General features: G+C 40.1%; 1 protein-coding gene across 5 annotated transcripts in view; it reads right to left on the bottom strand.

The window, feature by feature from the left end:
- Positions 1-969: 969 nt before the first annotated feature.
- POU1F1 (POU class 1 homeobox 1) overlaps positions 970-17,203 on the bottom strand; it is a 134,844-nt gene continuing 118,610 nt past the window's right edge. For 3 of the 5 annotated variants that reach the window (XM_064703591.1, XM_064703578.1, XM_064703585.1), the window contains 6 exons: positions 9,624-9,689; positions 8,608-8,721; positions 6,656-6,895; positions 4,424-4,588; positions 3,776-3,836; positions 970-2,582 (listed from right to left, as the gene is read on the bottom strand). In XM_064703591.1, the coding sequence (XP_064559661.1) occupies positions 2,369-2,582; positions 3,776-3,836; positions 4,424-4,588; positions 6,656-6,895; positions 8,608-8,721; positions 9,624-9,689 (860 nt within the window). In that variant the 3' untranslated portion in view covers positions 970-2,368. Of the gene's footprint in view, positions 2,583-3,775; positions 3,837-4,423; positions 4,589-6,655; positions 6,896-8,607; positions 8,722-9,623; positions 9,774-12,323; positions 12,466-17,203 lie in introns of those variants that run through there. The other 2 variants (XM_064703570.1, XM_064703562.1) reach the window with 2 other exon arrangements.

A 17,203-nucleotide genomic window follows, 5' to 3' on the forward strand; every position in this document is an offset into this window, starting at 1 on the left:
TCGGCTTTTTAGTACAGTCCATAACTGAGCAGACTCTATTGCTAAGATGCAACTGATCACATTGATAAACTAACTTTAAATATTAGTTTTGAGAACAATTTTGGATCATAAATGATCACTACTTGTCTAAGCACTATAATAAAAGCATTCAATGCTCACACATTACATCTAGAAGAGAGTAACTTAAGTTATTCACCTTACCTTTGCTCAGCAGCTTGGCCCGTGCTTGGTCAGTTTTGTCCCTCACACGAGGGCATCACAGTTCTTCAGGGACAGCTAAACCTAAGATTTAAAGTGGTAACACCTTGTTTTGCCCTCTAGTGTGGTTTTAACACACTAAAGTTACCATGGGAAAAGAAATGCAAGGAAAAAAACCACACAAATATCTCAAAAACAGCCCAGCTTGGCTGAATGGCCAGCTAAACTGCAAGTTCATAGAGCTGCTCCTTGAAAATCGTGCCTTATATGCAGGTTGGGTCCTCCCCCCACCCTAATCAAGAGTAATTGGTGGTAATTAAGTTGTTCCTAGAGAAAAAAAAATGAATTGCCATTTTCTGTAAGTAAAGCACCAGCTGCAGCCATTGAAATTGATTTCATCTAGCTTTTCTTCTTTAAATAATCCTAATTTGTTTGTATTTCTGTGGCAGCAGGTAGGTGGGTTTAAATGGTGGTTGCTTCTCCCAGTTGGCCTTTTGTCATTCCTTTGCAAGACATAATTTTGTTATGTGTCACCTTTCATTTTATTTTACTCTGTTGCTGCAATTAGCTGTCACTTGTGAGACTTTTTGAGTGGCAAGAGACCACCATGTTACTGTGAGGCTGCTCTGGAACTATCTGTGAGAGCATTCTAAAATACATCTCAGAATGACACACAGCTAAAAAAGAGTAAAGTGTTACCAAAGAGAGATACAAACCATTGCCTGGAGTGCCAAAAGTATAGGAATACTTTATTGGATGAGGAGGCTGGGAAGTACAGGCTGATAGCATTTCTAGGAAACCTTTTATAATTAAGAAAATAATTTAGAATATAAATAAAGTTCTATATATACCAGATAGTGATTTCAACACACATAACATTTGACCACATCACATGAAAGACACACCAATGCATGCCACCACCTTTGCTGAGTGCTGATCCTCTCAGCTGAACTTTTTTTGTGAAGTTCATGACCTGCTGGTAACCTGCGGTGGATAAAAGTATGCACCTTGGTCTCTGCTATAGCAATGAGCTATGCTAGTGATGAAAGCAGCCTGAAGGGAGCACACAGCCACAGTTTGTCCCCTTTGAGTTATTCAATTGAAGTTTTCTTCTCAGTTAAGGGCTTAGAGTGGTGCATTCATCCATAAAAATGTGGATTTTTAGAAATCCAGGAGCCTGATTTCCATTGGTGAATATGCTTACGGTCACTGTAATAAGTATCAGAGATAATTTAATGTGCACTGGAGAGTGAGCACTTAACTTGTACATGCTGCTTCTAAGTGGTCTTGAACATTAAACTCCTCTGGCTTTCTGTGGGCCTATTATAGAGACATTTTCTAAATCATCAGGTTTGTTTTATGGAAAAATAAAATGCATCTGGCCAGGACTACTTGCGTGTACTCACTTAATTTCAGTCCTGGGAAAACAGTCAAAATACTTATATGGTAATGGGCTAATTCCCATAACAATGAGCAGGGCTGATGAGATGGCTGGATAATCTATCCCTGGTGAGTACTACAGTCATTAATTCAGTTTTCTCAGTGCCTCCCTGATAGGTGGAGCTCTGGCACTGGGTTTTTTTTCCCCTCGATTATCTCGAGGCAGGAGGATGACAAATAAGGGATTATTTTCAATTAGTGGGGTGTAATAGAGAGGGAATGTGCAGTGCAATAAATTCTTATTTTGTGTACTTTTTCAGCTTAACACACCACCTCTGGTGTAAGTATGTCCACACATGGTTTTAATCAGAAGAAAGTACAATGCAGAGAAAGACCAATGTAATAAAACCCTTTTTCTTCCCCTCAGGCCACAAAGTCCTGAGGTCAGATAAACTGTATTCCTGTTTTTATAGCTAAGCCTACCCAAAACAAACTTTGAGGCACATAACAAATTAGCAAGAATTACCTTTGATAACAAGCATTATCCAAGCCACTTCTGCTTTACAATATTGGGCTGAGACACAGCATGCAGTAGGAGCAGTGTGACACCTCTGTCCTGGTGAGCTCACAGTGCCTTAATTAATGACAGCAAAATCCTTCCCATGCTACAGCTGCTGGTAGCATGGAGGAGGAATGAGGGGTTTACTGATTTTCCTCTTTTTTAACAACACAGTATTTACAATATTTACAAAAAGCAAACCAGAAATCCACATGTGTACGTGGAAAAGCTTCACCGGCATTCGTGGTGCTCCTTGATAATAGAACTGAAGGCATTCTGGTGTAAACTGGTCTTCACTCTTTTTTCTCTTTGTCTTCTATTGCAAAACCAAACTCTCACGACTTCCTTCTCAAGATTGAGCCCCTCAGCCATCCTCATGATTTCCTGAGAAGATGGTTTACTTTGTTCTCCAAAGTGCCTCTCCAGGGCTTCCTTGGCAGCGATGCTGGAAACAGGGGGAAAATTTCACCTTTAAAAACTTTTCTGTACATTCAGGCTTTCACCATTAGTTCAAGAGAAAGATCAAGTAACAACACTGAAGGCAGTGACTTGGTTTGTTTAATCTTTCTTCACATAAAGGAAGCATTAAAAATACTCTGTAGTTCTCTACTGGTACGAGCAGAGTGACATCGTGCAGAATTTTGGCATGGGGTGATTAAAAGGCAAAAATGGCATCAAGCTCAGTGCAATTTCAGTGTTAATTATAAAATATTCGTGCTTCTTGGTATTATCTAGGAGACACAGCTACTAACTAGTTATGAGTGGGGTCAAAGGAATTAGAACAAGCCTGACCACCCTTCTGCCCCAGCAAATGCACATCAGTGGTGTTACCTGGTTGTATCAAATCATTTGGGTTTACAGAGAGGAAGAGCTTCATCACTTAGATTTGGGACACACTGTGTGTTTTGCATCTCACTAATTATAGAGACAGCACTAGAGTATTCCTAGAAATCACAGAGATTATGGCCAGCTGTTTTAGCCACCATCACATTCTCCAAATGTCTGCCCTCATCTGTTCCTCAGTCAGCAGTGATCAAAAGTGAGTGGTTCACTAAACAGAATAATTTAATACTGTTATTTTTTTCTTATTTCCAGATAGAATTTGCTTCCAATTTCTGTTAAATACTCTGAAAAACTGCATATGTGGCATGCTTGTGTGCCACTGGGAGGCATCCAGAAGTTTCAGCAGTAGCTGTAATTTCTTTGGACACGAGAGGGCACTTCATGCATTATTCTGGAAGTGAGGTGCAGGTATTTGCTGCAGAAATACAGCATCCGCTCCAGTTCTAGTTAGTTCATCTCTTGGTCTTTCGTTTATGGGTCTTCTGCATTCTACATTTATAGTTTTTCAATATTTAATGTTTAACAAAACTGGCAGAAGTATAGAAACATCATTACTTTTGACTAACAACTTCACAGGTTTTGAGCAAAGTATGAAATATAATACTTTCAAATTAATTGGGGCTCTGGAGGGTTATGCTGGTTTTTTTCACTAGAATATTTTCAAGTATTGCAACTTTTAGAAGCCCAGGATGTAGATATTCATTAATAGAAAAGAGCACTTCAATTTTGACAGAAGAAAAAGAAGCATCTTAGCCAAAATTGTTTCTTACCTGTAATAACCTAAATATTTATTACCTTATGGTGGTTCTGCGCTTCCTCTTCCGTTCATTCACCCCAACTTTTTCATTATACAAAGCTGTATTAAAAAAAGAAGAAGCAGCCAAACAACAAAAGCTGGCAGTTACATTCCACAGGACTGGAAAACAAAAAATAGTCACTTTCTTTGAAGGAAGAAGAAAGCACAAGAGAAAGTGCTGCTGAATAAGAGGAGCATCACACACAGGATCCTTCCATTGTTAGGATGGCTGGTCATTGTTTTACCTCCAATCATAAATGGTTATAGGCAGAAATGGTTAGAAGCAAAAGGCCTTTGCTTGTGGAAAAATCCCTGTACACTGCTAAATGGGCTGTCCTGCAGATCCTACTCTGGCTCTCTACAGGACTGGAACTGGTTTTCTGGGATGGGACTGGAAGAAATTTCTTCCAGCAGCCCAAGAGATATTTCTGCTATTCTGTTTCAGTTCTGCATGCATTTCAGTTTTCCCCTCCATGCTCATCCAAAAAAAAAAAAAGATAACTATACTTTAACACAAGCACGCCTCAGCATTTAAAGCTGGTAAAACAAAATCTTTAGTCCGCAGAATACACATAATAGCCCTAAAATATTTACATGGGATTCTTCTTGAAGTGCAAATCAATATTTAGAGGGTTTCAGCTCCCTACCTCCCACTTGTTCTGCTTCCTCCAGCCACTTGGACAGGATGGATTTCAGTTTGCAGGCGTTCTTGAAGCTCAGCTGCAAGTTCTCAAAGCGGCAAATCGTCGTCTGGCTGAACTCGGAGCCATGCACAGCAGCCAGGGCCTCTCCAACGTTGGTTTGGGTATAACCTGCCAGAAACAAAGAGGAAAAAGCAGCTTTGAAGTTTTCTAGAGAGCTTACTTTCCTTGTGATGCCCAGCCCTTCGCTGCTGGCCCTCATGGTCAGTGTGTGCTGCAGTGCCTGCAGGCTGAGCGTCCGCAGAGGTCTCTGTGGCCAGCTGAGCTCACTGAGAGCCTGCTCGCTGTCCTGGTGGTTCCTGTGCAGTGTGACACTGATTTAGGGGAGTTTCACACTCCAGGTTAGGGATTTGAGAAGGTTACAAACACACCATGACTTTCTGTAGATGGTGCAAGAGCAATAATCCCTAGAGGCACTGCTGGTATCCTGTTATTTGTTGAAACATCCAAGCTGAAGTCATCAGAGAGATGCTGCAGTTTCCTTGCAGACTCTGACTTTGCACCAACAGCTCCCTGCTCATTTCTCAGAATGTGGATCTGCCGTGGCTGAGGGATTGGATCATCATCCTTCTTTTCTGCTCTGGTGCCAGGACAAGGCAGGATCTCTTTAGGCACTCAGTGTCCCATGAGGCACCTTTTAACCTCCTTTTTTACTCCACTAACCCTGTGCCCCTCAGACTCACAACCTGTTTTGTCCTGTAAAGCTCAAACTCAGATTATTTTTCCTGTGCATATTGCATTTCTCCCATTCTACAGGCTCCATGTAATTTGCTTGCACCAAAGAAAGTTTTGTTGCCTCAAAAATTCCAGATGAAGATGCAGTGATTGACTATGTGTGGCCTGGCAAACACTTCCCATTGCTGTGGCTGACATCAAATAAAGGATATACAGGAAAATTGGCCAGTTTGCTATGTATTTTAAACCCTAACTTCTTTTATTTCTGTTTAAACTGCAAATGGAACATACTGGCTTTCTAGCTGTTGAGATAGTGCACACATACCCCATATAACCTTATCATTTTATATAATTATTATTTTATATAACCTTATACATTTTTTAGTTTTATAAAATAAAAGGATTGCTTATAATTCTGATGCAATAAGTGATAATGTCAAGAACAACAGGGCAAAGCCCACCTTTGTCCTCAGCAGATATTCCACAGCAACAAAAATATCAATTGCTTTCCAACAGTGTCATGGCACAAAAAAATAAACCAGGAAGAGAAGCTTCCTGCTGGTGTGAAGGATTTCCCATGGATGTCACTCAGTGTATACTGAAATGACAGCAGACCATCAGATTAAACAGTCCATGGGGAAAAGAATGGATATGGGAGGTTAGATGGTTATGAGGGTGAGAGGAATAGTGGATTTGTCTTTCCAAACGAGCTGTGGGTCTGCTGGTAGATAAAACTAGCACTGGGAGATAAAAGAAACAATGGGAAGGATTTCACTGATTGATGAATGGAAAAAGATATTTGCTTTTACAAATAAACTTTAGGTTTGCTGATAAACGAAATTAGACATTGAAAGATGAAAGAAGCAATGGAGAAGAAAAACCCCTAAATTCCATGAGTATTAAAAATTAAAAGGGAGGGTTATACATTAGAGGGAAATCTTCAGTGTCAGGTGTATCAGGGATTCTGTACCTCTCAAGTACCTCAGTCAATGGGGAAAGAGAGAAAGGAAATGTGGCTGGGAAATTGGGATAAAAAGGAGGCTGCATCTTCCAAAAATTTGAGAGATGCCAGGGGAATGCCCCATGGCCTCTCCCTTTATTGAAATAAAGTAAAAGGACTCCTCTGTCTCCTTTTTGGACATAAACCTCTGGTGTTTGTGGATTAATTTCCCTGACAAGGGCTATCTGCCCTAAGTTACAGATAATTTGGAGCTGTGCAAAATATTGCACCTGGCACTGAATAGAATTTATTGAACATAAAAAAATTTCTCTGCATTTAACACAAATAATTTAAGGGCAGGAAAGTTTAAAGTCCCTTTCTGCAAACTAAAAGTTGATGTTCGTTAATTCCACAGAAGTCTTCTAGGAATGGAGGAGGTTTTTCAGGGCAAGGCAGGATTGGAGTTATGATGAGACAACAGCAGAGGCCAGACCGTAAAACAGAAACAACTGTGCTTTCACTGGACTCTTCCAGCCTTTTGTTCGTGGACATGAAGCACATACCCAGCTTGATTCTCCGCAGCTTGAACTCGTTGGCGAATTTCTCCAGCTCCCTGATCTCGGGGGAGTCCATGTCCACGGGCTCCTCGGCGGGCTTGCTCTTCCTGCGGAACTCCTGCTTGAACTCCGCGGGCTCCTCGGTGAGCAGGGGCTGGGGCAGGGCCGCGAAGCCGTGGCCCAGGGCACAGGAGCTGGCACCCAGCGCGTGCTCCGGGAACTTGTACAGGCAGGGCGTCAGGCCACCTGGGAACGCCAAGAGAGAGAGCTCACGGCACTGCTTCGCTGCTGCTGCACTGGAAAAACCTCCCCTCATCACCTCCTCATCCCTGACCGCAATTTTAATTCTATAATACACATGGGAGAATCCAGGAGTTAGAGTTTCCTAGGATGTGTTTTCTCCTTTTGTCCCAGCACATGGAAACCTATCAACAGCCCCTTTCACCAGCCATCCTATTGCTGGCATTCAGAAACACATAATCATGAGAATCATTATATGGTGGGTGTCAGGGATACAAACCCAAATCTGACTTCAACTTGGGTTCAGGATGAACATGTTTTTTATATTCTATCGTTATGTAACTTTCATGTTAATTATTAAACTTCTGTTGTTCTATTGTATACATAGATTTCATCCAAGCATAGGCTCCTCGTGGTCCTCCTCAAACTTCTAACATAGTTTCTCATGATTCTTCTTACGATTAAACAATAATTATATTTAATTACTAAACAATCATCACATCTAACAATTATATCATTTATCATATACTGCTTACGCATGTGCAATTTCACATGATCTGGCAAACACAAAGCCTAACATTTTCAAAGTCTATTTTTAGCATTTTTCCAGGGCCCCACTAAGTCTAGCTTCTTTCTAATTTGCCGAATTTTATGATTTTAAAACCTTTTACTATCACTATCACTTAGCAAACTGAAGCACTTAAATAAGAGGCAAATGGTCTACACTTACACAAATAAAAATCTATGCTCTAAGCTGAACTTGAGTGGCACAACAAGAGTGATGGATCTGTCATTTTGAGTCACTTAAAATTTGCCAGTCTCTATTTTCTGGCACAAAGAATACTTCCATGTAGATGACATTTGATGCTCAGACAAGATACAATCTTAGCTTAGCATGGAAGTCTATCAACAGCCCCTTTCACCAGCCACAGCCATCCTATCACTTAGCAAACTGTGAAGCACTTAAATAAGAGGCAAATGGTCAAAACTTACGCAAATAAAAATCCATGCTCTAAGCTGGAATTAAGGGGCACAACAAGATCAATGGATATGTGTCATTTTGAGCCACTTAAAATTTGCCAGTCTCTATTTTCTGGCACAAAGAATACTTCCATGCAGATGCCATTTGATGCTCAGACAAGATACACTCTTGGCTTAGCTGCAGCACAGAATTTCTTTGAGGAAAGTACACAGGTAAGAGCTCAAAGGGAAAAAAAAACACCAACAAAAAAACCCTACAACTCATTCAGAATGATCTTTGAAAAAGAAATTGCTCCAGGATAAAACAGAACTATTTTTCACCACCTTTTGTTCCCAAATGTCAGACTTAACAAGGAGTTAAGAATGAGGGCTGATTTTTCCCTAGATATTGTACACAGAGATAAAAAGTCTCTGACCTGAGGGAGGCATGGGGGGAATTATTGGAGAAATATTAACACTCCTCAGTGTATCTGGAGCAGCCACTAAATTCCAGGTTCTCAGGTCATCTTTCCCAATTTTCTAAACTACACAAAACTGTGTAGAAGAACTCAGAACTTCATTAACCTCCCACTGCTGCCTCCATTTATTAGAGCTAGGTTTTTCATTACTGCCCCAATTACTCCCATCAATGTTGGAGATTCTGACCCCATTGAACTATTTAATACACTCCACACAGGATAACCACAAAAAAAAATCTCAAAAAATAATGAAAAATGCTTTAAAAGAGGAGGACTTGCTTTGCAAGGTGCTGACACCATTTACCACATTGGGGTGAGGCATGCTGCAGGTCTGTAAGATACGAGTCTGGGAGAGACTTGCTGAGAGCATCTCTGGAGTTGCAGACTTGATGCCTAAGAAAATAAAGTAAGAAAACAAGGTGAAAATAAGAAAAAAAAAAAAAAGAAAGGAGAAGAATGAAAGGGTATTTCTTTTGAAATTAAAGAAAACTAATTTCTGAGCAATATAATTTATTATTACTTATTAAATTTCCCCAGAGACTTGGACAATGCTAGGAATGTTTTCAAAGGCACAGAAATGCATGATGGAATACAAGAATTTGAAAATTTGCATGCCATGATGGAAGCCTATATTCTGCCCAACTCTGCAGACATTTATGCTGATTTACTCTAGCATTTCTTTAATTCTTAAATGAAATAAAATTCTGAGTTTGATTTTGGATTATTTCCAAGTCCTAGTTGTTTCCTGGGAGTTATATTAACTTGGTTCATGTAATTGTCTCATTGACTGCTACTTAAACTTGCATAGAGCAAAAGTGCCTCACTCTTTCTGAGCCTGGGACAGGGAAGAATAAGCAGGATGCATTCATGAGTTTAAAAATCTATGATCACATGGCTGATCTGTCTGCTGCATTCACCTATCCCTTCATTATGCCATAATTTTATTTTATAGCTTCAGCCAGGGCTGTATCAGTCCAGGTACTGGTCACACCCAGGTGTGCTGGGTATGTCACTTCTGGCCCTTCAAAAAGTGATAATCACCAGCAGAAGTGGCCAGAGGTGGGCAAAAAGAGCAGGACTTTCCCAGCCTTGTAGGGAGACATAAGATATGGAGTGATTTCACAAGAGATGCAGAGGTTTGGGAAGCTCTGGGCACTAATTTCCAAACCCTTTTTCTAGCGCCTCAATCCAAATCCCATCTTCTTTAAACGATTGTCTTGGATTGATCCCTCTAAAGCACAACTGGCTCAGACCCACACTCTGACAGCTCACCCAGCTGAGGTTTGCCCCCTTACCTGCCATCACCCCGTAGGTGGAAGGTTGATTCCCATAGTGACAGGAGGGCACGGAGTAGTGCAGGCCTGGCCAAGGGTGTCCCGGCGTCGTCGCGGCAAAGCCAACGCACGAACACGCACGAGTTGGGAGCAAAGAGAAAACAGACGAGACTCGTAAGAACTCAAGGTTCAAGGCACAGCCTTGAAGTGTGAGGCAGGCAGTGCCTTCTGTGCCTTCAGTTCCTCAGAGGCAGGACTAGGAACTGCCATGCTGTCCCTTGGTTTTGATATAACCTATGGGCATAACCCAGTTTGCACAAACTGATGAGCAGGGGAAGTATTGCACTCTTAAGGAGGAGACCTGTTCCTCTCCTCACTCAACTTCCCCACACTGATTCATTCAACCTCACACAAAAACTAATTCTAGGGTCCCAGGAACCCTATAATGCTCACTCTCAAGCAAACCCCACAGCAAACAAAGGCCTAGGTTTCCAAAGGCAGCAGTTTGGGACATCTGCTTTGATGCATCCAAAGATCACAACTTCTTCAGTGCCAAGCAACAAAAAGCATTTCAGAGTGCTTTGGTGAGATAGAGAAACAAGATGGTAAATTCTGGATTCTTCTGAAGTCGGGCCTAAATAAACATTTTCCATCACCAGCACCAACAAACACACTGTTAGTTTATCTCTTGTGTTCTCACAGGGATATTTTGGATCTATGCTCAGTAATAGCCAGTGCCTGAAGAATGAGACCATTTTTTGCTGAATGCAATATAGAGATATGGCTGTTTCTCATGTATAAGTAGGAATAAAAATGCATGTACTGTCCCCTCTAACAACTACAATAAAACAGAATATTAAATATTAATGTTTATGAACATTCAGATATGTAAGACCACATTTTAAAGAACACATTCCTGTTGTTCAAAACAGTCTATTTAATTAGGGATTAGAATATTTGGGTTTTAGAACAGTAATCATAACAGTAAAGTGTCCCGTTTAAATATACTTGCGCAGATATAAAACCTACTAAGACAAACATGCTTATACTAATGCAGATGCAGTGAAAATAAAGACTTTGTTAATAACTGTAATGCATGTAGAGCAATTCAACTTTGCTGTTAAGATCTGATTTTTACTGGTTGCATTTTCCACTATTTCATAATCCACATACTATAAATTTTATGCATGAACATACAATTTTTGACCTGCTAATCATGATTTAAAATTAAATAGTGAGGATGATGCTATTTAAATGAAATAATAGCAGTTACAGTGTTGAAGGATACTGCAGATTATCAGCTGAATGACACAGCATAGTATTTGAACTGAAGTATTTTCATCTTTCTTGTGATGAAGAATTGTTACATCCATTTTTAAACTTTTGACATTTCAAATAAGTTGTTATTCAAAATTCTTTCACCATTATATTGTACACAAATTCTCCTCACGTGCGCTCAAAGTCGCACTTTTTATGACGGTTCCTTAACCTATGTATGAAATTTGTAAATCTTGACTCATTATAGTTACTACTCTCTGTTTCTGCTTTCCCAGGGTGGTTTTTTCACAGGATCATCTTCTGGATGTGGTTCAACAACCAAAATTTCCATTGACTGCAGTGGCATTTGTCCTTGGGTGGCAGATACAAAATACCAAAACCTGAACCTGTGGCAGGTGAGCATCTGCTCTGGGCCAGCCCTCATCGTGTCCTTTCCATTACAAGTCAGGTGAATCTGGAAAATACTGCTGTCATACAGATACATAAATTTGACCTCATACAAAATTTAAATTCTCCTATTCCCTGCCACTATTGCTAACCTACAGCTGTATTGGGATATTTTGAGCCTTTTGCTTAATGTATAAGATGATCCTGTTTTCTCTTACCAATAATCAATTTTCACTACATACATGCTTTTTCTTTTCATTAAAATGCTTTATTACCAATGCTTTTCAGGAAAAATCTACTTTCTTGTTAAGACTCCAAATAAAATTCCAATATTAATGCAATTTCAAATAAATCAACTATTTCTTTTTCTTTCCCTGAAGGCTTTCTATCAACAATTCCTGTATTCCACAATCCCAACTCTGCAGTATTAACACTGCAAGAAAACTCTATTTGGCTCAGATATTTAGTGATTAAATAGTCCTAATATTTAAATGCATCTAATTGGATTGTATACACGAATATACAAGATTCAAAAATAATGACAAGATTTCTACTAACCATTTTGAACATCACACTTAAACCTTAGTGTTGATCCAGTTTGCAATATGCCTTGCAAAGCAATGTTTTTCCTTGTTTAAAACTCCCCCAAGCTATATTTACACTTGTGGCCTTTTAAATGTATTTCCTATTTAAGGCAATTTATAATATTTTAAATTATGGTTACATAATAAACAACCTTTCAATTATTTTACATGACTGTTGTCAATGAAGACTGTAGTAATACCAAAAACAGTGTTTGAACCTGTTCTAAGTTGGCAGCATATTTGAGTCTAATCTTGTCCCAAACTTAAAGAAAATTACGTATTTAGCTAAAACACAAACATTTGTGCTTTTCCTGATCCACTCATATGCAGGGTTTTGTGAAATTGCTTCTACTTTGGCATAGCCCCAATCATACATAACACTGACACTGAACACTTTAAACACTGAGAACTCAATGAACTCATCTATCACCCAAAAATTACAAATGAGAGCAAGAGTATTTTCAAAAAGTACCTGTAGACACAACATTGGTGGTGTGGTTGGAGACCTGCAGGCACTCTGCAGCGCTGTGGTGCATTATCAGAGGCAGGGAGGGAGAAGAGTCAGAATTCAAGGGCACAAAGGTGTCTGAGGAAGCAAATGCTTGGCAGCTCATACCCTCCCAGAGGCGAGAGAGCTGCCTGTCCGGTGTTCTACCAGAGCAGATCCTGCAGGATTGATGGCACCTCAAGCTCTGTTCCAGGATTTCACCTGGATATACACTCAGAGGAGGGCTCCAGAGCACAGGGAGGTCGTGTGCAGGTATTTATACCACTAGGAAATCCCTTTATCCATTTTAATGTTCTTTTCCCAGCAATATTGCTAGCCTGGTACAGAGCCTCCTTCCTTCCCACACAAACACAATACGTGTCCAATTAATGGAGGGGCGGGGGAAGAAGAGGGAAACCAGAGACATGATTTGACAGATATTTTCAATTAGGTCTTTTGTGGAGGACAATGACCAGAAAAAAAAATTAAAGTATCGTCTCCAAAGGCGGTGGCACCAGACAAGTGAGTTTAATACCAAGTAGGTTTCCACAGTTAACACCTGCCTCCAAAATCTCATCCAGGCAACTGTCTGCAAGGCAACCTGTCTGAGAGCTCAAGCAGAAGCCTGCAATAGTCAAGAACCTATAGCAAAATAATCTGAATTAACCTAATTCCCAGCAGTAGCACAGCGATCATTTGTCTTGACCTATACTGGTATAAATCAGAGATGTGTAATATGAAGCAGCTGTAGCCAGAAGGAACTTTTTGAACAGATAGCTTTCCATAAGCATGATGTGCTAAATGTTTATCTAAATGTTTATCTAAGATGAGCTCTTGACAGAGTCCATGGTGTCCCTTAACACTAATTCACAGTTCCTCTTATTGGTTTATACTACTGCAGCATCTGAAGTCTTCCCCTCAAGATCATAAGGAAAATCAAGATCCTTACTCAAAGAAGAAAAATGGTTTTTTGACATGAGACTAGAATAACTTTGGAACACTAGAGAGCATACATGTTACCCTAAAAATGATGAAAAATTCTGCAGTACACCGTAGTCACATATTCTATGTAGATGCAATAAAAGTAGGGTTGGTTTGGTTTTTGTAACCAAAGACGTTTGGTCATATTTTATATGAAGATGACAATATATTTTGGGTGTTTCGCATTCCAAACTGGGTTAAATGTCTGAACTAACATTTTGACTACAACTTCAGATACATGAGATGGGAGCAATCATACTTGTAATTGCACCATTTTTCATGTGTTACTGCAGAAAAGTGGCATTGCTTTGAGCCATTCTGCAGAATCCTTTAAGTGTGCTTTGGGAAAGGCTGTGTCTAAGATTGTGAAGAAATTCCAGAATTCCTGCATATTGCAAACTGCAAGTGTCTTTAACAGTGGTTATCTACTGCTTAAGCAGGTACTTTCAGATTGCAAAATATACCAAAAAATCAAAATAATTGTTGCAATGTTATGGAAGACACTGCTGTTAAATGAACCCCATCTGCATTACTTTGGGGTGGCTCAGTGTATCCTACTATCTGTGGATTCATATAAAACTTATTTTAGTTATTTTCCCCTCCTTTTCTCCCTCACCAAGAGGCATGATAAATCTAACAGCAGGTCCCCTCCACATACCAGAGTTTTGAAGCCACAGGAGAAAAAGAATAACTTTACATCCCTGTCTTTGACAATTTTTTTTCCTCAAATCCCAACAGGTGTCACTGTAGATAGTGATTGGATAAACAGCAAATTTACAGTTTCACTGGAAACTCATGTCTAGATGCAAAGAAGATGCAGCCTGTCCCCAAGTACAGGATGGAGCTCATTCCAGATATCCCTTTCCTGCCCAGGTCAGGAGAAGCTTACCCAGCTTTGCCCAGGTGCTCAGGCTTTCCAGACCTGTGGAGTTCATGGATGCTGCTCACCCACAAAACCCAGAACTGATTTGGATTGGGAAAGTAAATTCAGTCAGGAGTGACAAGGCACTGAGCTTCCCTTCAGAGTGCAGTATAAAGGTGTTCTGTGACAGCATTCCAGACACCACCTCAAATGAGTTTTTTCATGCCCATTATTGTGTTTTATAGTGCTGAATAAAAAAACATTCTAATTTTGCATGTTTGTGCTATATCACCCACTTCTTGCTAATAACATCACCATTTCTCATTTTCATTATGACCAAGCTTCTTTAGTTGCATTCAGTTTCAAATGAAGGGTTTTTTGCATTATTTTTGAGGATCTGGGAAAGCTGGATTATTACCAATACTAGGTATTGGAAAAATTTCACATTCAGCAGAGCTCATTTCTAATACAAGTAGTACTTCTCATAAAGCTTTGTTACCAGCCTCCACAGATACTGTGCTAAGGCTGCAGACTGCCTGACCCAAAGTTACCCTATATTCTGATTTCTTGGTCAGTTTTAAATCTCTGCTTCACAGCACACAGTTCAGCTGAAGGCTTCTGGCAGGAATTTCAGGCCACTGACTAAAGAGGTAATTGCTTCTCTACACTTACAAGTGCTCTCTGTTCAGAAGCTCAGAAAGGGAGTTTTCTGCCCTGAAACCCAGACCCCATTCTCCATTTGGATGGTGCTGGTAAATGTCACACAAGCCCATCTGCTTCCTGCTGAATCCTCAGTTAAACTGGCCTTCTGGGGGGCAATTACTTCTATAAGGATGATGGGGGGAAATGAAGATTTATTGGATAATTCTGAGCTTACCTTAATGTCTTTGCTTAGGTTGAACTCCAATCCTTATTCCATGTCAGTAGACTGATTCTTTGCCCCATAAATCTCTTCTGATTGAATCCCAAAATAATGAAGAAAGCCATCAAAACCCACTGAAGGTTTTTAACACAGCATGAAACTGTCTGTTTTAGAGGCAAAAAGATCCCTTCATGTGGTTTTCTTAGCTCAGAAATAGCATCCCAGTGTAAGATCTCAGGTCTGGAAAGGGAAACACCATCATTTTCCTCCACAGGAGCACAGCATTTCTGTTCCCAAGAGATCATTCCATGCTGGTCAACAACATGGATTTCCAGCCTCACCTTTGCCAAGAACCACAAAATTACAAAGAAAATCTGGCACAGTGCAAGTCTTGGCAGCATCTTTGATTCATTCATTCCTTTTCCCAGGTCTCCAAGCCCTTTTGTAGATAAATTGAAAACTATAAGGCTTGTACAAATAAAGAGCTTGCACAGATGGGAGTCTCAACAAATCTAATCACTATGACAGTCCTGCAGCTGAAATATATCCCACTGAAAGAGTCACTCACATATTTACACTCTGCAGAGGAGGGTATGTCTGTCTGTCTGTCTGTCTATCCTAATAATGGCTCTTTGGGAAGTGTGCTTCATTTTTGCCTTCACTGCACATGGAGATGGTGATCTTCAACTCTATAACTGCAATTTGCATCCTGCCACCCCATACACTTTCGTACAATGTACTCATGTGTAAATATTTGTGTCACATTTCATTTCATTCAGAATGCTGAAATTCCCAGGTTTTAACTATAATTTCATGGCTATTTTTCACTGGGTTGGGTAAAAACTATAAAACTGCTCTAGAGATCTGCATATTCCTGCACTTTTACCCAATTCTTCCCCTTGTTTTTCCTGTGCAGAAAGTCCTTGAAGTGCAATAACTATGCTCATGTCATTGAAATGCCCACAAGGGAAAGGGGGTTTACTTCCCACACTGTAAATGAAAAAGACATCTCTAAGTGCATAACAGTGTGCACGGGGAAAAAATAAATCTTTTTTCTTAGGTAAGACACAAACTGACTCACAAACTGTCTGTGTATGCCATGGAGAGTTTCATTCAGGAGGGAGGGTGGATTAAACACTTTCAAGGAAGACACTTTCCCATGGAGCAGCACAATGCAATTTGCTTTTTAAAAACCTATAGAAAGCTTATCCGGTCTTGCTGCCAAAGTCTGGCTCACTGGAGTCTGAGTAAAACACATGTGCAATTGCATTAGAGCAAACAAAAGCCTTAAAGCCTGATTTAGGCCGAGTGGGACTACTTGATAAAGACCAGAAAGGATGCAAGATTAGTTGTTTCTCTGAGCCACCTGTCCCTAACTTTAGATCACCTCTGCAGAAAAGAGCCCCCTGAACGTGCAGCACAGACATGATCTGTTATCTGCAGGGAAAGGTGCTGTTCCCACGGCTCTCAAACAACAACCTGAGCCAGGGCAGCAGCTCCCAGCAGAAAATATGGTTAAATTTATCTATGAAAGCCACAATCTGAAATAACAGACACAAATTCCACTGCTTTTCTTCATGCTCCTTGTCAGACTGATGGTCCTCAAAATGATTCACATTGCAAATATACTGGTGGAGACCCTGACACCTAATGGAAGTGATCCAAGCTCATTCCAAGTTTTATTCCAGTGAAAAACAGGGTAGGATCATAACTGCAAACAATTATGACTGGGACCAGAGTGGGGACCTACACCAGGAATGAGTTAATCAAGTATGAGGGGAAAAAAACCAACTTGCACTCAACAACTTTAAAGCATTTACAAAATATTGCTACCGACCATGATTTCACATTTGTTAAAGGCCAGGTTTAAAACTCACATCTATTGCAATTGACTCATATTCAGTTTTTTCAGGACGATGTAACAACAACTTCAGTAGCAAAAGTCTTTTTTCCCATAGTTTCCTTTGGAAAATCAGAACTTTTCCACAGAAAGAAACAAATTTATATACCCAGTTATAAATTTAAAGCCACATAATGCTATTTCTAGAAACCTAGAGTTTTCAGGGACCTAGAGTTTCAGTGCTTTTATTCTTCTCCAAACGCCTTTCTTCAATTTTTCTTATGTCATTTCAGAGAGGGGATCTGTAGCCCCAGGAAGTT

This window comes from Zonotrichia leucophrys, chromosome 1 (genome assembly GCF_028769735.1).
Source record: "Zonotrichia leucophrys gambelii isolate GWCS_2022_RI chromosome 1, RI_Zleu_2.0, whole genome shotgun sequence".
Classification (NCBI taxonomy): Eukaryota; Metazoa; Chordata; class Aves; order Passeriformes; family Passerellidae; genus Zonotrichia; species Zonotrichia leucophrys.